The 23,114-nt window shown below is 36.7% G+C and overlaps 6 protein-coding genes across 6 annotated transcripts in view; 1 reads left to right on the forward strand and 5 right to left on the reverse strand.

Moving 5' to 3' along the window:
- The window catches only part of LOC124431777 (calmodulin), a 37,483-nt gene extending 30,510 nt beyond the window's left edge, over positions 1-6,973 (reverse strand). Inside the window, exon 1 of the mRNA XM_046980052.1 lies at positions 6,311-6,973. Coding sequence (XP_046836008.1) covers positions 6,311-6,376 — 66 coding nt within the window. The 5' untranslated portion in view covers positions 6,377-6,973. The remainder of the gene's footprint in view (positions 1-6,310) is intronic.
- A 1,438-nt stretch (positions 6,974-8,411) lies between these two features.
- LOC124431671 lies at positions 8,412-11,377 on the reverse strand. Its single transcript, XM_046979843.1, has 3 exons — positions 10,000-11,377; positions 9,513-9,681; positions 8,412-9,338 (listed from the first exon to the last, which is right to left on the reverse strand). Exons 1-3 carry the CDS (start codon positions 10,169-10,171, stop codon positions 8,939-8,941), a joined length of 741 nt encoding a protein of 246 aa, XP_046835799.1. The 5' UTR covers positions 10,172-11,377; the 3' UTR covers positions 8,412-8,938.
- Positions 11,378-12,625: 1,248 nt separating this feature from the next.
- LOC124431674 (probable fatty acid-binding protein) lies at positions 12,626-17,030 on the forward strand. Its single transcript, XM_046979847.1, has 3 exons — positions 12,626-12,947; positions 15,824-16,095; positions 16,527-17,030. The coding sequence occupies exons 1-3, from the start codon at positions 12,869-12,871 to the stop codon at positions 16,578-16,580; spliced, it is 405 nt and encodes a 134-aa protein (XP_046835803.1). The 5' UTR covers positions 12,626-12,868; the 3' UTR covers positions 16,581-17,030.
- Positions 16,819-18,235, reverse strand: LOC124431670 (cell cycle checkpoint protein RAD1-like). The gene is made up of 5 exons (XM_046979842.1): positions 18,140-18,235; positions 17,833-18,057; positions 17,553-17,747; positions 17,196-17,471; positions 16,819-17,117 (listed from the first exon to the last, which is right to left on the reverse strand). Exons 1-5 carry the CDS (start codon positions 18,233-18,235, stop codon positions 17,091-17,093), a joined length of 819 nt encoding a protein of 272 aa, XP_046835798.1. The 3' UTR covers positions 16,819-17,090.
- A 962-nt stretch (positions 18,236-19,197) lies between these two features.
- On the reverse strand, positions 19,198-21,060 carry LOC124431673. Its single transcript, XM_046979846.1, has 4 exons — positions 20,470-21,060; positions 20,213-20,389; positions 19,950-20,032; positions 19,198-19,861 (listed from the first exon to the last, which is right to left on the reverse strand). Exons 1-4 carry the CDS (start codon positions 20,555-20,557, stop codon positions 19,595-19,597), a joined length of 615 nt encoding a protein of 204 aa, XP_046835802.1. The 5' UTR covers positions 20,558-21,060; the 3' UTR covers positions 19,198-19,594.
- Positions 21,061-21,207: 147 nt separating this feature from the next.
- LOC124431672 (eukaryotic translation initiation factor 6) lies at positions 21,208-22,964 on the reverse strand. The gene is made up of 6 exons (XM_046979844.1): positions 22,664-22,964; positions 22,410-22,495; positions 22,157-22,332; positions 21,908-22,084; positions 21,558-21,739; positions 21,208-21,477 (listed from the first exon to the last, which is right to left on the reverse strand). The coding sequence occupies exons 1-6, from the start codon at positions 22,768-22,770 to the stop codon at positions 21,468-21,470; spliced, it is 738 nt and encodes a 245-aa protein (XP_046835800.1). The 5' UTR covers positions 22,771-22,964; the 3' UTR covers positions 21,208-21,467.
- Positions 22,965-23,114: the final 150 nt, after the last annotated feature.

The following is a 23,114-nucleotide window of genomic DNA, read 5'->3' on the forward strand; positions in this document are numbered from 1 at the left end:
GGGGATAAAACTCGTGAATTATCAGAGTGTCGAACCACGCTTTAATTAAAAATACATTGTCCAATCTAACTAATGAATTTTTTTTCATCCTGTTGATAGTAAAAATCTCAGAACAAGAGCTAATTGCGAGTGGTAATCTGTTCTCTCGATGAAGCAAATTATTCATGATTAAGCGATTAATATCCGCATGAACAAAGAGAGAAAGAGAGAGAGGGAGAGGGAGAGGGAGAGAGAGAGAGAGAGAGAGAGAGAGAGAGAGATGGGAAACGAGTGGGATGAACTCGTTAGGGCTGTGGCTGACCGCCTGTTTACTACCGAATTTGCTGGATGTACAATAGAACGTAATCTAAATGTTGACCAAAGTGGGTGCGTCATAAATTTTCTGTGAGGTCAAAACTAATCGCTTTTGTTCGTTCCCTATACTCTTTATCCCGGCAATAATTCAGGAAATTGGAAAAATGAGAATATTCGACAAATTTTTGAGTCGAAATTCTTTTCTTGTTCTATTCAATGCTAAGAAAAATGGCATTGGTTTCGATGAAATCAAAGGTAATAAAACAATTCGCACATGTTCGAAAAGAAACGAAGCCGATCAAAAGATAACATCTAGTCGATTTTGTTAGTCCTCTTATTCGTTGTCTTTTAATAAACGTCGTTATTGTTAACTCCGATCAAAATACAACCTAGAAGAAAAGAAGAAAGACAGAAAGAAAGAAAGACGACAGACCAATGAAATTTGATGACAAGTCTGGTTGAATTTTTAAGTTTCGCGAAAGTACACTCTCACCTTTTCCGGAAGTGTACCGAGTTCAGGAAATGTTATCTTTTGACTAGGAAAGCAACCTATCGATAGAAGGAAAACTACGGATTTGAAGTCTCAATTTCGAGACGTATCGTTTACATGGATTCTTTGAAAGGAAATTGGAAATCGACCCGACGGGATATACATATTTTCTTGTTCGCTGTACCATCTTGTCATCGTTTCTACCGAAGATGAAACAAAGCTAGCTTTTCTTTTGTCCTCGTAAACGAGATTTTGTCAATCGAAAATATGATAAAGCCTTTCCCTCGCAGAATCCTTTTTTCCAAATCGATGATGAAGAATTTCAACGATTACACGAAAACATGTATATCGTTTATCTGAAAATACATTAAGAACAATCTTAATCCAAATTGTTTGGAATTGTTCTTTTCCTTCTTTCGAAGATAAACGCGAATCGAGGAAATAAAGAATTGCGTGGAAAATGAAAAAAATCGTTCTCTCTCTCTCTCTCTCTCTCTCTTTCTGACGTCGATCTATAATATTAAAGGTGACGCGAAGTAACTTTAATTAACTTAAACGCGAAAAGACAACGACGGCTTTCACAAAGGCACGTCTTCGTATGTCACTCTTTGTTTTCCTTTACATTTTCTTCGGCAAGACCGTAAGAAAGTTCAAGAGTCAATTGAATATTGCCTAAGGCGAATGAGAAAGCTTTACCGATCACCGTGGAAAAAATAAGAGTACTTATTAATCATACATATAACTTTATTTAAAGTTGTAAGTAAACAACTGCCAGAGTGTTTACTCTGACAGACTGCCAGAGGAAATTTCAAAGGGGTATATTATGAAAAAAAAAAATGAAGAAAGAAATAAACATTGCATTGCTGTCAGCGAGCTTCGTGTAGAGGGAAAAAAAATTCCCTCTAAAATTCATCTCTACAGGACATGCGTTTTAATCGAAGAACTCGAAGGCATGCTGTCATGGACATTACGTTCTAACGTGAAACGATGTATTAATAATTTGGAATGACTCTCCGTGTTATTCCAGGAAAACTGATAAAGCACGAAAAACGAATTCAAAAAAGGATTTATATTCGGCACGCGTTACTCGCTCCCTCCCTCTCTTTAGCGATTAATCCTGGAATCCGAAGTAGCAAGTGCACGCTGGAATTTGAAGGGGATATGGGTAGATTAGGTCGAACGTTCGACGAATGTATTCCCTCCCCGTGCACGATTTCCCATATATCGTCCGCTTATCGCACATATATACGAGTACGAACGAAAAATCAAGCTCATAGCACGAGTGGAAGATGTCGGAGTAAGGTCATAGATTGTTGGAAAGTTTTCTGTAGCGATTTATACAGAGTTTCACTTTATTCGGACATTTGAAATATCAATGTCAATGGAAATAATCGTTCGATCAAAAAGGAACAATGTCCTTTATTTCGAGATTTCAAAGTCGTCCTTTTTTTTTTTTTTTTCTTTTTAATGGATCGACGTATTTTTATTGCCACCGAAATGTATCGAAATTAATAGGAATAATCGTTTGAGATGAATTTTTTAAGAAAATGTAGATTCTTAATTGTTCCAAGTCATAATAAAAATATGTCGGTACGTTTAAAAGAGCATAGTCAAAAAAATGTTCGTTTACATTTGTTGGTAGGAGCTAAAACAACGGAAATATTTGAAGATCTCGAGTTGAATACGTGCATAACTACACATACGTAGGGTGGCATTCCGCCACCTTTTCTCGTCTCGTAGCCTTCGCGAAATAATTCAGAAACGGTACGTACACAGGAGACGCGCTCATCCAAATGCGAGAAGATGGAACTGACCGTGATAGAGATCGAGCTGCCAGGGAAAATACTTGTCGTACGTACCTACGTATTTATGTATGCATGCATAGAGACGCGTATACATATTTACATATACATATGTATAAGCAAGATACGTAAGCACGGACAGGTCCGATTATACGCGTCTATCGACTAGCGGAGCTACTACCGAGCTCTGATCCGAGCGTTATTGGACATCTCTGAAAGGTTATCCTCGATATCGAAGCTCTTATTAAACCATCCACCGGGACGTCAATGACTCTCGCGATTTACGCGTCGAATTAAAGCCACGGGACTACAACAAGTCCATCTTAACGTGGCTTCGTATTTCTACAGATTGGTGAACGGATCGAAGTTAACGGGTATTCTTGAACAGGCGCCAGATGGAAGAGTATTGGTAGTAAAAAAAGATATATGTACGTCGTGTAATAAACATAATGAAAAAGATGAGCGACGAGAAAATGATAAAGAGAGAATCTATCATGACTTATATAAAGCTAGATAGGTCGTTATATACCTGTAAAAGTATCTTTATCCTCTCGACGCACTTTTCCAGAGACTACTTGAAAAGCTCGATTCGATCTTTCTTTCATGTCGGAAAGACCATTAGACGCGTCTTGGGAAAGTTGGAACCATTTAGTTTTTTAGACAGTCGGAAAGTAATGGTCAAAGGTAGAGTAACGGAGAAGGAACAATCCGAGAAGCACTTACTCTTGTAAAACTCGAGATGCAATATACGTGAGCTCTTAGAAAGCGAGCAGACATAGTCGAAACAGACCGTTCCTTCGAACGAACGAAATAACAAAAGTTTATGAGTTCTCGAATCCGATATCTCAGCGCGAACGACGAACGAAACCTTCTACAAGCGTCAATGACGAACTTATCAAATTCTTCCTCGTGCCTTTTTCGTTGCGCGCGCGATGAGAAAAATTGCGATCGTGAGCGGAGCCTCGAGTATTCCTCGTTGCTTCGAGTAAGAGTTCCGCTCCGAGTGGAATGTCTTAATTGAATTTAATATCCCTCTCTCCGTCAACTCTCTCTCTCTCCCTCTCTCTCTCTATCTATCTCTATCTCTTGTTCATTCATCGAGTCGTATAATTCCTACGTTTTCGCATTCATATTTTGTAGTACGAGTACAAAATTCTACTCATTATATTTTTCCGTGGCGAACGTAGAAATTATTAAAAGGAAAAGTTACCACGAAATAATAGACGTAGACATTAGCGTGATCCGTACAAAGAGCCAAAGCGTTTCATATTGTCCGTTTGTATTTTTCCCTTTTTCCAAAAGCAATGTGGAATACGATGCCGTAAATCGCTATCGGATTCCCTCTGAAATATATCATAGTATTGTAGAGCTATCGGTGCGTTTACCTTCGGTTACTATATAAAAGTATTGCTGTTGATATTTAAATGCTCTCCGAAAGAGACGGATTTATGGAAAGTTCATAATCGCGATAGAATTGCACGATTAAAGAGCGAGCGCGATCTTTCGAACCAACCGCAAAATAGGATAAAAATGAATAATTTCCTTTTTCCCCTCTGCTTTACTTTATTTCCTTTTCTTTCTTTTTTCTTTTAATAAACAAACTTTTTCAATGCCCGAACCTATTGAAAACCGCGATAAAATCGCGATAACGATATAGTCGATATAAGTAATGCGTCATTCGATACTACGTACAATTACATCGAAGCGTTCGCGAGGGATTTCAATGCGGGGTACTAGGTCTATGCGCGATCTCAAATTAAGATTAAAGCATCTTTTGCCGGTAGAAAAGTGACGATAATATTTCTTTCAACTTCGAGAATACATGCGTGTATGTATATGAGGATATATTTACGTATAGATGTGTGTATATAAAAATACGAATGCACCTGCGACTGACTGAGCAATGAAAGGAAATAAAAGTAGCCGTCTCATTTCGAACGTTAACCCGATAATTTTCCATTTCCATTGAAAATTCATGCTTTAAGAGCCTCGTTAAAAAGTCACGATCGAATTCGACGAATGTTACTTTTCGAATTTAAAAGATTTTTACCATGATAGAAGTAGTATTGAAGACCGCGTTAAGATAAAACAGATGAAAGAAGGAAACAAATGATAAGAAAGGTGAAGGTAATGGCGGTGAAACAAAAGGAAGTAATATGATTCGAAAATATCATCGAAGACTCGAAGATCGAGAGAAAGGAACTTGGACGAATCTCCCTCTGGACCATTTTGGTCTTGCATATATGTATGTATGCGCGCAAAGTTTGCATGGCATTGTTCGTTCTAAACCAGAAAAAGGGATTCTCTTCGAAGAATGTAAATGTACCTATGTTTCCCTTGTAAGAAAAACAGAGAGAACGAACGTCACGAGAGATATGAATTCCATTGAACGGCGACCTTCCACATTCTTCTTACTATCGAATAAACCCACCAGAATAAAAGAATATATCTTTCCGCAGATTTTCGAAAAGATTCGACAAATCTCATATATTTTCTTTCAATATCTTCATCGAGTTGTGTGTCTTTTTAACCGTCGTTGACCTCGACCAGCAATTACTTTCCCTTGACAATCGACTCCGATGACATATACTCTCATCAAAAAATGTCATCGAATAAAAGATAATAAGTGGTAGCAGTAATGTAAAAAGTAAAAATTACCCTATGGAAGTATTAATTGATAAAATTGATAAAAATATAATCTGATTTAATTATAAGCCTGAATAATTGAAGTCTTTATGCGTGGTAAGGAAAGACTTATCCCATTGATTATTCAATAAGACTTACAAAAAATCCCGTGACAATCGAGATGACAATTAATCGATCCAGTATTAATCGCCGTTATTGAAAGGCAAATAATTGATATGGAATATTTCAAAAGTTTCACGCGCTATCTCTCTCAAAGTTGAAAGGTTATCCGCCGGTAAAAAGATTTGTTATTATAACCAAGGGAGAAATGAAATTTTCTAAAGTACTCTTTACGTTGACGATAAGGACGCCGTAGAGTTGACAAATGAGCGCTTGACGCTATCGGTGACGTAGAAACGTCTAATAGGAACATCATCAGCCTGTTAGAAGAGATAAGAGAGCAACGCCGTGATCGTTCATCGAGGATTTTCCCGAGAACGGATACGACGGCCATCGTCCTCGAGGAACGAAGTAAATGTTCGAATAAGAAAGGGATATAAAAAAAAGGATAAGTGAAAATGGAAATCGAAAGAGGAGCAATGACGATAAGATCGTCCTAGGAGTTATCTTAATCCATAGGAAATGAAACTGGATAGTTAATGTGCTCTCTTCGGCAAATTCACAATTTTCACAAGGGGCAAAAGGGACTCTTAGAAAGTTGCTTGAAACTTGAATATCTCGATGGAAAAATGAAGGAAGCTATATGAGGAGGTACTATTATTAGAGTACCCGGACAATGTAGTAGATGCGATATAGACCATTGAAATCGATTAAACATTTATTACAAGGAATTTAATACAATCGCGTAAAGTAATACGAGCGCTTACAGTTTCTGTCAACGTTCTCAAGTAAAAATGATTAATGCTCGGCGGGTCGGTCCATCCTTTTGTTCCTATATAAAACGTCCAAATATACGAGTATAATGGACGAAAAGGAATTTATTATAGAAAGGTAATCCCTCTCTGATCGAGCACTCCAAAGTTATTAGAAATACGGTAGAGTGAAAAGATTTGAATAAAAGGATAATCGAATAACTCACCATCAGGAACTTGACCTTATTAACCAAAGGGGATGTCGTAAGGAACTTTTTCACGGCCGTGAACATTTTGCTCTCCAAAATGGCAGCGCTTTCGGCGTCTTGTCCGTGCGAACATCCGGCTCCAACGTCGGGCAACAACGGACAACGTCCCCCGATTCTGAGCAACAACCCTCCGCAATCTCCGAGGAAACTCCTCTTCTTTCTCTTTGTCTTTGCCTTGGCCGAATGGCTATTTATTTTCCGGCAAATTGTACACGTGCTACAGCTTTTTCTATTGAGACCTAACGACCCAACGAGATCCGAAAAGCCGGAAGAGGGGGTCTACCTTTTTCTACGTTGATCTACGTCGATATTATACTGTACTCTTATCGTTGCAATTTCGTCGGATCAAATGGACGATTCAAATAATAATCTCTTCGTAAGAATTCTTCTCTTAAGATCACGCGATAAATTCGATCGATATAAATCGGAGGATCTTAACTAACGATCGATCTCGATTCTTATAGATTTCTTCAGAACATTCAATTTTTCTTTCCCTTTTTTTTGCCTCTCTCGATCGAGAAAAGAGTAGAATCGGAAGAAGCCTTGACCCTCAGGGAGGATCCTCAAGGTCCCGACTGTATCGCGTTCTCGAGGTAGACTGAAGTCTGGAGCGGCTCGACGGACGCTGTCGCTGTTCGCTCCAGAGGCCGAAGAACGCGCGCGCGAGAGAAACGCGCGGGGCGTTCGGGAGAAGCGTTCGGGGGAGAGAGAGAGAGAGAGAAAGGGCTCGAAAGGGTGGCAAAGAGAGAGAGAGAGAGAGAGAGAGAGAGAGAGTAGAGGGAAGGGGAAGAACAGAGTGGGAGAAAACGCGAGTCTATCGAAAGAGACAACGAACGGGAATAAGAAAAGAAAGTTGGCCGAAGTCGAGCCGAGTGGTATTTCGACCAGTACCACTAGTTGCTGCTTAGCCTTGCACCCTTGCACGAACAATGCCCGAGACCTAGCCATTGATTAACTTCAAATACCCTCGTTAGTGACTCGCAGAATTCTGTGATCCGATCTTAACAAAGGATCGTTTATACGAATGAACAGGAATTACAAATAAAGTCGCTTTTTGAATAAACGATTCGGTCAATGTATCCTTCTTTAATAGCAGCTATTTAATATTCAGAAAGGGAAAGAAATGTATCGAGTAACGTAAAGCTCTCGATGGAGAGAGAGAGAGACAGAGAGAGAGAGAGACAAACGTAGAAAAAATAACATTGGCAAAAATACAAAGATCGCCGATTAGCAAACACAATTTCCGCTTATCGGAAAGTATCTTACTTCATCGTTTCGGTGAAAGTATTGTAATGTACGATCTGTGGGGAAAAAAGTACTCGTCATTTTCATTAAATTTATAAAACAATAGCTCACTAGCGGAATTTAAAATTCGTAATTGAGCCACGTCGATTTAACGAAGTATCGCAAATATTTTATCTTGTTTCTTTTTTATTATGGTGAAAATTTTGAAAATATTCCAACGATGTTCGTTCATATTCTTTATCGGTTATGATAAAGTCATATTCGATGGTATCGCAAATAAATCACATTGCAATGTAATTAACAAGGAAAAAATTTTCAACAGAAAAAAATTCTTTTACTTCACAGCGATCATGTGTACAAAATACAAATAATTCTTCGAATGTAAATTTCGCTAGTTTACTATCCCATACGTTTTTTAATAATTTTATTAATAAACCTTAAGAGGATAATTTTTAATCGATTTTCGGCTAATCGAGAACTTTTATGACGTGAAAATCTGGAAATTATGCCACTTTTAATCAAATAACACAAGAGTGCGTACGCGTGTGCGCGAATGAGTTTTTTAAAGGTATGAGTTTTTTAAATTTCTGGAAACTCGCTCGGTAAAAAAGAAAGCCGTGTGTTATCGTGGAAGCATCTGCCATCGTTCGTTAAACGACCGCAATACTATATACTTTTTCGAGAGACTAGCCATGTAGGTAAATTAGATGATCGCAAAAAGGATTGTCCGCTCTATGATCGATATTGCAGAACGAAATAAAAGGGACTTATCGGCAGTTGGAAAAGAAAGTTTCGGTAAAAATAATCAAAATAATTGCATTTTTAATATATAATTATATAATTTTAAAATATTTTCAGATACAGCAGGATATGTCTCTAGATCATTACACGGTTACCCTGCTCATACGATATTTTAATAATTTTATAATTTCTTTCTGTGTAGCATATCGTTTCAAGAAAATCCATTCCACTTTATATTCTATTATCTCTACATGTAACACAACCATATCACAGATAGAAGTATTCTTACAGTCCACGTGATCGTTACTCTTTAATAATAATTGGTACAATTAGAAATCAGTACTTATGATTTGTACTCGTCCCTGCACATAAGGCATCTCAATAATATTAGCCATATATATATATATATATATATATATATATATATATACACACAAACATATAGCTTCATTACGCATAATCTTCTCGTTAATCTAAAATATTGAGGTACAGGATCGACGATACTCGTTCGACGAAATTGCATATAATGAAAATCTTTGTCAGATGTCGATCGTCGATCCAATCGGTTCGTTGCGATCAAATGAAAATCTTAATGATCGATTATTTATCGTCGGGTGGACGTAGGGCCGAAGCCAATACTTGCTGCATTTGTATTCTAACGTCTAACTTTTTCTCCTCGGGTATTTGCCTGATGGTCGGTAATAAAGACAAGAGAAACATTTTGTCGTAATCTTCCTCGTCGATCGCTACACGTTGACCGCTGTGCGACGATAGGATATCGTGAATTTCATTATCGAAGGACGCCAAAGACGTTTCGCACAATTGCTTCGGATAACGTGGACACATTTTGAAAGAAGCACCGGTTTGCACATATTCTCTGCCGGTCGTTAGAGACGGAACAGCGTGGGCCAGTGGAACGTCGGATTCTTCTATAACAGGATTGTCGCCTTCGCCTTCGCTTTCCTCGGATTTGCATTGATTTCCTGCCACATTCGTAATCCTACGAAATACATGAAGAATTTCGTTTTTAGGGCTGGGAGAAGGGGGGAAAGAAATAAGAAATAATATAACCAACTTTCGCCCTCTCTCCCCCCCCCCTCACCGCCCTGAGAATCAAAATTAAGATAAAATATTATGCAGACTGTTGTATATCGAAGAAATAATAAATCGGTACCGTAGCTTGTTTTCAACGGTGGGCATGAGAAAAAGCAGTTGGTCGTAGTACATATACTTTTTCCGCTTCCGGCGTACCGAGTCCGGTTTAAGGGATTTTTGCAGCTGCAGTTTGAACTCTTTCATGAAATAGTCTCGTATATTTCTCCACTTCCCTCGCAAGCTCTTTTCTAAAAAAAGAAAATATCGAATGGAAAGAATGAAAGGAGAAGGGAGAAAAGTGAGCGAAACGCATCGTTCAAATCTATATCAAAATAGATTCTAACGAAAGTTCGCGCGACTATATAATTCAAATTTTCAAAAGAAACGGACTCGGTGCGAATGTGATATAATCTGTGAAATAATAGAAAAGGAAAGTTAATGGGAGAGAAGAAACGATCCGGTATAAGGAGAAACGGTCGTACGAGGAATCCGGATCGATCGATCGTTCGCACGACGATAACGTGCATCATACGTGTGTATATATATATATATATATATATATATACCTTCCATGTTTCTCTCCTCGTCCGACAAACGCGTCCAGTTCGGTACCATCACCTGACAAACCTCTTCCCACGCGCTCATCTTGGCGTTACGGTCGTTGTACTCGCTACGATTCACATCGTAGATCGCCGGCCTTTTCTCGATCTCCTCGATAAATCTTTCCGTGTCAAACATGTTGTATATTTTCAAATATATCTCTCCCTGCCCCCCGGCCCCTTCCTCGCTCTCTCTCTCTCTCTTCTCCGTCACTCTATCCCCTCTCTTCCTTTTCGTCAATTCTCTCAACGATCATCGATTCAAAAGCTAGATTCTCTCGATAATCTTCTTAATATCGAAACGCGAGCGAAATACGCGTAGAGGACAAAAATGGATAGTTCTGTTTTTCAAAGTAAAACGTGACGATTGATCGGAGACGAGTCGATGATGCGGTCTCTGGATTAGCTCGATAAAAATTCTACGATGAATGATTTGATGAATAACGAAAAAAAAATAAAAAGAATCGTACGGAACGCTTGCCGCAAATGGCCGTGTTGCTACGTTGACGGTAGCTTACGCGTCACTGCGGAGAAACCGTTGCACGGCGTATTTCGTTTGGCATCATGGCGGCCAGGCGGGTGTGCGGTTGCGGTTGCGGAGCGGAATCTATGCCGCCGCCGCCGCCGCCGCCGCCGCCGCCGCCGCCTCTGCTACATCGCGACGTTGCCAAATCTCTACTGACCTATACCCGATTGAAGAACGACGGAAGAGAGACGCGCGTCCATCCACGTGTGTATTTTATTCATTCGCGTTAAGTTTTTCTTTATCGAATTTTACTCGTACGCATTGTTTTTTATATCCATGTGTACGTACACATGAACATAGTTATGCATATGGTATTTTATTAACTTTAAGCGTCATATCGCGGTTTATACTTCCGTAAAGTATACCAAGCGAGTACGAACTAGTATCGTACGTACATGCGTTCGTACGTCGGAATTCGCACCGATCGAGTTACTTTCGCGAGCAACGTACATACATATACATGTACATATACATATATATACATATATACATATACATATACGTTGATAACATCCGGTGATCGCTATGCACTCTCGACTCGTCGTCTTCTTGGCATTTCGTGGACGAAAATACGTGCCGCTGCCACGTCGGCCCCCTTTTAAACCGCATCGTCGTTATCGACCGTTATACGTTCCTTCTCCTCGTTGTCATGGAATTGACGCAGAACTTTGATAACGACCGACCAATAATAAAGACCACGCGTCGACTGCGCCGATCAAAAATTGTCAGCATTTTCGATCTCTTTCGACGTTTGAGTCATCATCCCGAATTTACTGTAAACGCCTTTCGTACGCCTCTTATACGCGCACGCATATGTACATTTGTATATATATATATATATATATATATATATATATATATATATAGCCGAGATACCTTGAGATGCGAGGAAAGATCTCGTTAACGACTTTATGCGATCTAATCGTGCGATTATCCGCTTAACCTCGCATGCCAAAAGCTCGTTGGCGCGTTTTACTGCACGAAATCGATCAAACGATCGAGACACGCGAATTTTGTCGCGAGAAATTTCATAGAATCGTTTGACGTTTCCGTCAAAGAAAATGTTGTTCTAAACACTGTTGGATGGGTTTTTGCAAATGCATTGTTCGAAAGAACTGCGGCAATATACATCGTATAATTGAATTATTTTACCTACGCAGGGATTCGTCGATAAACCACGCGCCAGATTTCAACGGCCAATGGGAGTAGAGGTTTCGTATGGCGCGAGCGACTCCTCGAATATATATAGTAGAATATATTTCAGAACGATACGACTTGCGTAGGTGGGGAAGAACGGATAGTAATAATAATGGAACAAACGCGCGTACAAAGTTCCTTTTTACCGCATCTCCGTTCGAACGAGCTATTAAAACGATCGTAATGCGATTGCCCGTACGAGAAGGAAGAAAAATGTTAACGAATTCGTACTTTCCCCCTCCTCCCCGCCCTCTCGAATAAAATTACAAGTTTATGATTGGATGGATGACTAAATGAAAAATATCTTCTTTGCTGTGTTCACAGTAATCGAAAACTCATTTGAATATCGCATTCCCATATTATCCAAGGCGCAAAGTGTAACTTTTCTAATCTTATCGCACTTTAACGCTTTGTAATCATAATCATAAAAAGAAGAAAATAACTGCTACTGTGGAAGACGAATTTACACGTGAGCCTACGAAAAATGACGGTAAAAAGAACGAAAGAAGAAGAAGAAGAAAAAAAGAGAAGGTAAGCTCGTAGAAAGAATGAATATGTAGAAATAAAAGAAATGACGGGCAACAAAAGAGAGTGAGAAAAAAAAGGTTAGGTGGCACAGCTGCAGTTAGAACAAAGAGTGGGGGATACGCCCAAATACTGGAAAGATCGGTGTGAGCTAGCGTGAGTAGGGGGGGGGGGAGGGGAGAGAGAGAGAGAGAGAGAGAGAATGGGATGCTACGAGTATTTGCTCGCGCGAGGACGGGGAGGAAAGAGAGGGGGCGAGAGAGAGAGAGAGAGAGCGCGCGCGACAGGATACGAACGATGAGAGAGAAAGGGTGTGGAGGGAGTAGGGTGGATTAAGAGGGGAGAGAGAAATAGAGATGGACACAGGATACGTCGTTAGAGTCAGAAGACGGGTTATCCTCCGGGCTGAGTGAGTTCGTCGTATCGTTCTTCGATCCGATCCACCATCGGTTCTCTTCCCATCTATTCGTCTAACGTCTAGGAAAGAAGAAAGTACACGTCTCAGGTTCTCCTGCGGTGTAACACGACCGAAGGTCCTTCTCAAGTTTATTCACGCGGTTAAGCTCGAAGCGGTATCGATCGTCCATCATGCCTGCCGAGGATTTCCTTGGAAAGAAGTACAAGCTCTCCAACAGCGAGAACTTTGATGATTTCATGAAGGCTCTAGGTACGTTAAAGCGTTCTTCTCCCTTTCTTCTCGTTGCTCGAGATAATTAGCTGATCGCTATGACGGTTGTCGTATAAAAGCTAAATTGTGTCAGGTCGATAACGTTAATGTTCCAAAATTCTAATGGAATTTAGGTTACGTACGAGAAAATCTTTCGAATCATCCGATCGTACTACGTAATCGATTTGAAAAGTGCTTCTCCAATGAAGAATTTTTACATATTACACGCGTATAAAAATAATCCGTCGCGAGTAGAATTTATCTTATCGAAGAAAAAATAAATATTTTGTACATTCAAAATGTTTATCCCGGGGAATAGATTTTGCGTCAAGACAATTAATACTTTCTGTGAATGACGTGAGTTTAACCGCGAGATATTGCTTCTTCGATTGCTATTGCTAAGAGAGGGAGCCCTCTTTATAGAGCCGTCGTAGCGAGATCATTCCTGTGAAATGTTTTTATCGATGCTCCGAAAAATTTCACACCTTGCATATTTACATAACGCCGTCGTCGTAAGGATAACTCGTTTCAACGATTAAACCTACTTTTATATTTTTATGTAAATTATTACGCACGTATAAGGTAGTAGTAGAGCCATCCTCGGAACCGATATGAAGACGAACGTGTTCGAATAATAGAACAATAGCTTTTCTATTGTTTAACTTCATTTGTTTCCGCTTAGTTTCCATTGTTATATCCAACGCTATTAGCTTCGTACTAGATTGTTATGATTAAAATTCGTCCGGTCGAACGTATAGGCAAAGTATAGACCGTACGCGCGCGCGTATACTATACAAATATGTATTTACGATAGAAGGACATTTTGATGGCAAGTGAAAACTGCTCTACCTCTATACACCGCGTAATACACGTATGCGTTACTATTTAAAATATTCATTGTCATCAACAGACTAATTCAATCGACAAGCCGTTATATTTTCATCGATTGTCATCTTTCGTCGCTGATAATCGAATTCTCGTGCGAAAGTAAGAAAGGTAGAAGGACAATAAAGAAAATCGAATTAGCACGCTTCGTAAAAGAATTCGAATCAATGCGGGTACGTACACATTCGTGTTCGGAACGAACGTTGATCGACGAGAGATAGAGAGAGAGAGAGAGAGAGAGAGAGAGAGAGAGAGAGAGAGAGAGAGAGAGAGAGAGAGAGAGAACACACACGTTCGACGAAGCATTCGAAAGACGAATAAGATAATCAATTTTAATACGTTAAACTATGCTCTCGTCTTTCGTACAACGACCTGACCTCATGTTTAATTCCCACCATCTCGTCCATGCTGGACGCAGCATAGTCTGATTGTGCTTCAATTTAGTACTTGAATTAATTTATCAAGGAAGATTAATAAATCGCAATTGCTGGTCGAATCGTCGCTGGTAACTTGTTCTCCATGTACGTGTAGATATCTACACTGAGAAACGATAATGGCTAGTCTATTATAACAATACTTGTTTCGCTATCTCAAACTTGTTTTTTAATTAAATAAAAACAAAAGAAAAGACCCATATTTTTCATATTAAGAGAACGTTCAGATACATTCGATAAAGTTTTCACTTTTTAACAAATATTTTATTATCTTATAATTTATTATAGTTCAAGGAAAAGATATTCGACGTACTAGATGCTATTAGTCACGTTTCGTTGTACATGCATCAACGCATTAACGACATGGATCATTGATCTTTAATGGCGAACGATTATAAGAAATAAAAAGGAAATCTATTTTTACGAATTGAGCGCGTAAAACTAATGATACGAAGAGAACTTTGATCATGACAGATCTTGCTTCGTTATTACCATCTCCCTCTATTTGGCGCAAAGTCCGAATTAAATACAAGTTTGAACTTGCGTTAAAAGCTCATTGCATTTTTCATTGAAAGGCATATCTTAATCACCTTCGCGATGGAATTAAATATAACGCATGACATGCGTAATGCATTGTTCCAAGAACGAGAAACGAACGTATGTCGGTAAGAATCGGTACGTTAACTATCGTCAAGCTCGATATATTGAGCTTAAATGACGTTTAATAAGTCTTCGACGAGAAGTCACTGCCCTTCTTCTTTCTTCTCATTTTACTTGACGAACGCACACTCTCTCCCTCTCCCTCCCTCCCTCGCGTAGGCTTTCACTGAGAAAAAAATCAATGCACTTCGGCCTCGTGAAACGAGGTATCAACTTTCTCGTAATAGCTCTTTCAGTTTTAACGTTATAATCGATTATGATCGGTGTAACGGGCTATTTAATGTCACGATAATCGAACTTTGTTATCGTTCGTTAACTTTCATAGATTTTGAAAGAATGAATCGAAACGAATCTAGTTTTATTCTTTAATGGCAATGAATAACCCCGCGTTACTCGATTAAAACTCTTCCTCCTTTATCGATTCGATACACATTTGACGTCTGTTCTAAACGGTAAAACGTATTGTATTTTATCGTCCCACGGAGCATTCAATCCTTCCGACTGTATCGATCTGTCAAACTACAAAGCTTTATCACGATTTAATCTGCAATTAAAAATGATTACTAATCGTTGAAACGACAGAAGCTACGATAGTAAAGGATTATCATTATCGCACGATAACGTTTACCTATAAACTCTGGCGAAATTAATATTTAATATCGTATCAAAAGTCAATCGTTATTTGTCGTCCTTAATGAATATAAATAAATGAGAGATAAATTAAGATATAAAAAAAAAAAAAAAACGTAGGCTTCGATCTAGCGAGAAATTCGATATGGAAGCTTTCGATGAAACTTTTAATGAACGAACAAGTTCCATCTATAAAAGAATAAATATTAATTTAAAATCAATCCCATGATAATCGTATGTAAGCACTATCCGAACGTTAAATTGCAGGTGTGAGCCTTGTTACGAGGAAAATGGGTGCCAGCGTGAATCCAGTCGTTGAACTTACGGAAAACGACGGCACGTACATTTTAAAAACCAACAGCCCTTTCAAAAGCTCCGAGATTAAGTTTAAACTCGGCGAGGAATTTGACGAAGAGACGCCCGACGGTAGAAAAGTGAAGAGCGTTTGTACTATGGAAGGCAACAAGCTGTTGCACGTACAGAAAGGTGAAAAAGAAACAACGATCGAGAGAGAATTCACGCCGACAGAAATGAAAGCGGTAAATATCACTTTTCTGCCCACCCACCCACCCACCCCCCCCCCATTAAAAGCGAGAGTATTTTTGTGTCAAGTAAAGTAAAAAAATAACGACTGATGTCTATCTTTACACACCGATATGACATACATATAATTATTGGCATAAATTATTTAAAGATGTGAATTATTAATTATTAATAATTAATGAATCATACGTGACTTCAAATTGCATCGTAATTGGATAATTACAATTTCAAGTACCACTTGATAGAATCAACGTTATTTAATGACGAATTACGTGAGCTGTACCGACGTTACCGGCAATTGCCGGTACAAAATAGACAAGGGGACAAAAACTATCTCTTTTCTTTGAAACACGATACGATTGCCTAAATCTTTCTATTTCTGTTTTTTTTTTTTTTTTTTTTTTTTTTTTTTTTTTTTTTGTTACAGGTAATGAAGGTCGACGATATAGTCTGTACAAGAGTGTACACCGTTCAGAACTAATATTCTTTCAGACGTGTCCTAAGAAAACTTGGCTGTCCGATTCATACTCCAAACATACCAAGAATTTTACTCGTTAAGAAGCTTCAAATATATAGGAGATGTTAACTCCTATTTATCGTTAAGTAATGAAAAGTACGTTCGAAAAGTTCGCTTAGTATTTTTTACTAAAGAAAAATGTTACATGTCGATGGTTTAACGGCGGACTGACGCTGAGGTTTTAAAACAACATGCAAAAGTATTTAAAGCTGGTAATATCGAAGAAATATAATTCGTAATAAAATGTCAATAGCATATGCGATCTTTGAATGTATTTAAAGGTATAAAAATAAGCGCAATTCTTTAATGTCTTTAGCACGAGTTTCTCAAATATTTGTTGCGTCACGTATTATATGTTTATAAGAAGTCGTCACAGAATTTTTTTTCTACCAATAAAAAATATTACCCCAAAAATTTTCTTATCCCTTCTTGTGTTTTATTACGTTAAATACGAAATTTTACGATAATTCTTTTCTATTTCATATCTATCACCGGCGATATCTGAAAAGATCAAAGTGTATACTTATATATTGAAACAAGTTTGAGTTCCATTATCAACCTATTAATAATTCTTCTTACGTAATATTCGATATAACACGTGTGGCCCTCCTCAGTTTTCACCATGTATTGAAAACACAGTAATCCGCAATCGTCGGTCCTTAAGGACACTTTATTGGCGTAAGATAATGCTTTCATGGCTGGCTTGATATGTGCCAATCTATAACTGGTCGTGGCCACGGTAGTACATTGAAAATTGTCCACAAGTTCTCCATCATGAGGCAGTTCGATATGACATATACCGGCTAAACCATTGGTACTTATTCTAAAGAATGGTGCTTCGGGAGACAATAACAGCTGAGATCGCAAAAGATATAAATATTTCTTTTGGTTAAAATATTAAAATAAATCATCTCGTATAATTGTGAAAAGAGTTACCTCCATCACTTCGCTGGTCGGATCGAGCTCGGATAAAATATCCTTTAATAATTCCGTTTGCAGCACAACTTTATTTAAAACGTTTTCTGGCTCTAAATGGAAGTCCAGTAACTCTTCCGGATTATGAGTTTTCAACGAACAATCCGTTATAATGCCATTTTCTTCTATGAGTATGCTCAATGGATTACCGATACCCTGGATGGACACATGAAAGCTCGTATGATTATCGGTCAGAAAAGAGGAACACATTGTTCGTATTTACAAAGAAAATATTTCATACTTTATAAAACAGTTCTAAGGCAACATTACTCCCCGTTGTATTTATATTACTCCAAAACATACAAAGACATTCAACGAGTATGCTTAAATTTATTCTGAACATTACATCCTCCTTTAAATTAAATTCTACAAAAATAACTCCTGGAATATAAGCGCTTGCTTGCATGCATTTGGCATCTTCCACCGTTACCTTTAATCCATTCTCTGTGGCAAAGCAAGTGGCAGTCTAAAAGAATACGACGAATTATCGATGCGCAAAACACACTGTGTCGTCGTCTATTCGTAAACGGGCTAAATCATATACATACCTCTTTGAAATTTAATGCTTTCAATAAATTCACTATTGTTTTAAGACTACCCAATTTTCCAATCAATTTATAATCGTCGATATTAGGCGTCAGCATGATCATAAAAGGATTGATACAATAAAAAATTTTGAAAATCCGTTGATGTAATTTGCTGGTAAGATAATTTCTCTTTATCGATCGTGGCTAACCAACCAGCTAAAACGTGCTTACAGGTAAATAAAGTTCTATCCTCTAATACCTGACTCCTGAAATACGAATATGAAATAATGATAATGGCATTATGACATTTGACGATGAAAAGATAATAAGTAGTTTACCTGAACGAAAGGCAAGTACAAAAATTTATCTCCGGGAAAAGCGTGTATATAGATCCTGAAAAACCTTTTACTTGGAACAACCAACGAGCATTATTCCTGTTGTACCAGCTTCCTTTAACAACCGGCGGAGACGAAGAGATATGCGTTATACGTCCTTCTTCGTATAATTCTAATGCCCTTTCAAACACTTCACCAAAAACGTTATATAGACTTAATAATATTTTATCTGAAACTACATATTAAATCGAACGAATCCTATTTATTCTAATGGAACGTTTTAAAAATTATATTTTCTATTTGCAACATTTATTCGATTTTATTTTTATAGATACTTGCATTTGCCGCTCTTTTCGAAGTCTTCAGACGATTCCTTCAATAGACGATCGACAATTTCCCCATATTTTACGCTGTACGGGTTTGGTTGAAAATCTTTTATCGATGATTCGTTATCGGAATCCATCAAATGGTTTTTTTTATATAAATAATTCACTATTAAACGATACTTTTTATAACTGAACGTTAATAATTTTATACTCTAGATCCTGCTAAACTCTCAATAGTTTACAATAGATTGACGATACATTTAACCTATAAACCGCACACGACCAATCGTCTTATGAATTTAATACTATCATATAGAGAACCAATGAGAGAACAAGGTGTCCCCTTCCTAATCGATTGAATTACTTTCCATGCTTAAATTAAGCCCGAATAATTAAGGAGAAACAAGATTATAAGATATCGAATTGAAATTCAATTTTAATATTATCAATATATCAATTATTATCATATAATTGATACCTTGACTAAAAAATTTGTAACTTGCACAGGAAGCACCATCTATACAGTAGTTTGTCAATGGTTTACAGTAGTTTCATCAAGTTACATGCCTACAAAGTGATTCGTCAATGATTCATCCGATATATCTGCAATGCTATCCGTGTAAATATATATGTGCACACACCGAAATGCACAATTAAATTACACCGTGACATCCGTAAAAAAAAGGGCTTTTAATATTACAAATATTGCAATTCGACGCATAATGTTTCATACAACGTACAAAATGATATAAAATATAACATGTAATTTAAGATATATTAGGCGTTATAAAGACATTACTTAAGACTGATATCATTCAAGTATATCTGCTTTCTCCACTTCCAAACCAGGCATACATTTTTTTGTAATATTCTTTTTCGCTAATGAATTGTAAATTGATAACATGTAACAGCGGTTGACTGCACCAAAAATTTTCTGAAAGATCTTTATTCTTAAAGTCGATAGAAGTAGTTTTTTTATAATTATTCAACGATAAGAATCCTCCCAGGTGCACGTATTTACCAGGTTGTAAATCATCAATTTTCTGAATTTTCTCTGTACTTTTTTGATCATTATTTGAATTCTAAAAAATATTTTAAGACTGTTATATATTCATTTAACAGTTATACACCAAGAACGTTAGATGTTAATACAATTTTTTATTCATTTACCTGAGCTTTAACGCGTTTCGTTTTTTCAGAAAAGTAGCGTTTTGCATTATACATTACACTTAATATTCCTGTACCATCGTCGACTACAAAATAATATCATTATAGATCATTTCAATCTATCTTTGCCTAACATTCTTTTCTTATAACAATACAAAAGCTTGTAGGATACTTGTCAATTAAACTTTTAATCGTGTAGGAATACGGGAAAAAGAATGTTAAGCAATTATAGTTTGTATTGTTTTAAAATTGAAAGATTTGAATACCTTGGAATTCGTAATAATTTCCGAAATTAGAAACTTCTAGAATAATACCAATAATATGTATAAATCCTATTTCAATAGACGGCATATTAAGAGGAAAAAATTTAATATTTTCTCCTTTTATATACGGTATTAATCGCCCTATCTCTATGATAAGCAAATTTGGTTCGATTCGCGTTACTGAAAGAACGTGTTCGTTATTGATTGAGAAATAACTATTTGTCCTGCAATAATTACAATTTTTTAATAAATTTGCTCACCAAAATTTTCATACGTCCGAATACCTGGCCATTCCTTTTTTTTCAAATTTACATCTTTACTTTTGGAGGTTATCTTTTCATACTCCATATTTACTTGCTTTAGAGCTATTTATTTATCTTATTTTTTACGTTCAAATATTACATTTATGAATTACTTGAAAAATTGAATGAAACGCATAACGAGATTAAACAAAATCGAATTCTATAACCTATTAATATATATCATATGTCCTATCAATATTATCGGTATAAAAATAGCAAGTTATCAATATAATTTAATAAACGAGCAATTGATAAGGATGAAAATCAATTAGTCAAGTTAAATAATACATGTGCACACTGAAAACTTTACACAAATATACACAACTCTACATATCAATTCTTTCCGAGAACTCTTATTTCCAAGAAACGCTTTAGTCTCGCTTTCTCATCGATAGGGGCGCTAACATCGATACTCTACGTATAGAGAATGCAAATTTTCTATACGTTGAAGAATTAAATTACTATTTTTTAGAATACGGATAAACTCGATATTAATTAATGTTTTGCATTAAATTTAATATGGTAGCTATCTCAGTTATCACCATTTATTATTTCAAGTAATGTAACAAATATGATTTTCTTAGATTATATCTTCAATTAATACAAAATGGTCTTACAATTATATTTATTTTTTTTTTTCTATATATATATATATATATATACATACATACAAACATACGTATATATATATATATATATATATATATATACACATATGAAGAAGGATAAAAACATATTTCTTGTAAATTTCAATGTAGAATGTCTTATTAGACCGGAAAGTATTTTAGTTGGAATTATACAGTAGTGCCAAAAAAGGGGAAAGTTCAAAGCATCGTATCGTATTGTGCATTTGTGATCACATAACATTAGAATCTATGAATATGTACACTGTATAGTATATTATATCATGAAATAATTTGTTTAATTTGTCTCCTGGATCGAGGGTGTTATATTTTTTAAGACATACTGCAAAAATAAAAATCATATATTTATCAAATAGATGATAAATATAAATACTGTATGAATTTATTATATCAAGTAATTACCTTTCTATAAGAGATGCACGCATAGTGGATGTTATAGCAGCTGGTACACATTCGGAAAGCTTAAAAACACTTTCGATAACAGAAAGTTCCGTTGAAGTTGTATCCATACCGCAAAAAGAAACCCAATCGTTTACCACCATGCCTGCGGCTATAACATCGCTACCTCTATTGACCGTACCTGCCTGCATAAATAAATTGTGTGTCTACATATATATATATATATATATATATATATATATATATATATATACATATACACATACAAATGTATATACATATACATATATGTATATATTCAGTTTTATAGACTTTTGTACTTTTCCTAGTATAGAAACGAAATTTTGTCTTACAACAAGTGGTACTTGTAAAAGTGAAGACAGCTCATCTTGATCCTGAATAGAAGTTTTTGGATGTACTAAACCACCTTGATTAGATAAAACAGAGTATGATCCAACGAGTACATTACTTGCTACTGTTTGCCTGAATACTTCAACGTTCAAAGTATCTGCTAAGATTTCTTCAGTCTCCTATAATGTATATATACGTGTAATTCACTTTATAACGTTTATATGTATTTTGATATTAAGATGAAAAATTACCCTATCAAGATCAGGATGGACCAAAGCTACGTAATCGTTGCAAGCAATAACGTTTCCCAAAGCAGAGAGTCTTTCTTCAACTCTTTGTACTTTTACGCTATCTGGTAACGAATTTCGTATATGTTGTAATTCTGTATCCGTAGTCGTATTTGGAACTAATAATCCACTTTTGTTTCCTAGAAATAATTATTTGTTCACCGTTGCTGTTCGTCGTTGATCACTTCTGACACGTTGTCGTTTTTGAAAGGCTTACCAACGCATAATCGTCCAATAATACGACATCCTGCTACCGACGCGTGTACTACAGGAATTGTTTCAGCCAGTTCCGCTTCGAATACACTGTAAATAATAATTTTATTACGAAATAACTTCCCAAGTTGTATTTCGATAAATTCAAAGGTTATGGTAGACGATCATTGCGAGATCTTATTGCGGACGAAGTAAAATAATTGTCTACAATTAATCAATCGATCGTAAAGAATTATTTGAGAAATCATATTAAATTACCTATAAAAGTTTTCGGAACCACCAATTGCCACCAAACAATACGAATTCGTCAACTTTGAAAATACTCCAATTTCATTGTTGTTTTCGAATTGCACACGAACTGCCATAATTAATAAAAGATATATTTACATCGGCATTAACAAGGGAAAACTTTCTCGAAATCTTACGTTTACTTTTAATAAAACTTCAAACGTACGCTCTAACCTACAATTAACAATTCTTTATATCAGAAAGCACGAGGCAGCCACTATAAAAATAGAGGCATATAAATGACAATGTGTAGAGTAACGGTAACTGATGCCGTTTCTTTACTGATGTTTCATTATTGCGATTGAAGTTGGTTGCAATAGCGGTGGCGCTACGACTGGATTGGTCGCGCCTGACGTCAATTACGTGTACAACCAATCAACGGCCAGTATCGAGCCGTAGGAACGTCCAATAGATTTTCCTA

Source organism: Vespa crabro, chromosome 22, assembly GCF_910589235.1.
Source record: "Vespa crabro chromosome 22, iyVesCrab1.2, whole genome shotgun sequence".
Classification (NCBI taxonomy): domain Eukaryota; kingdom Metazoa; phylum Arthropoda; class Insecta; order Hymenoptera; family Vespidae; genus Vespa; species Vespa crabro.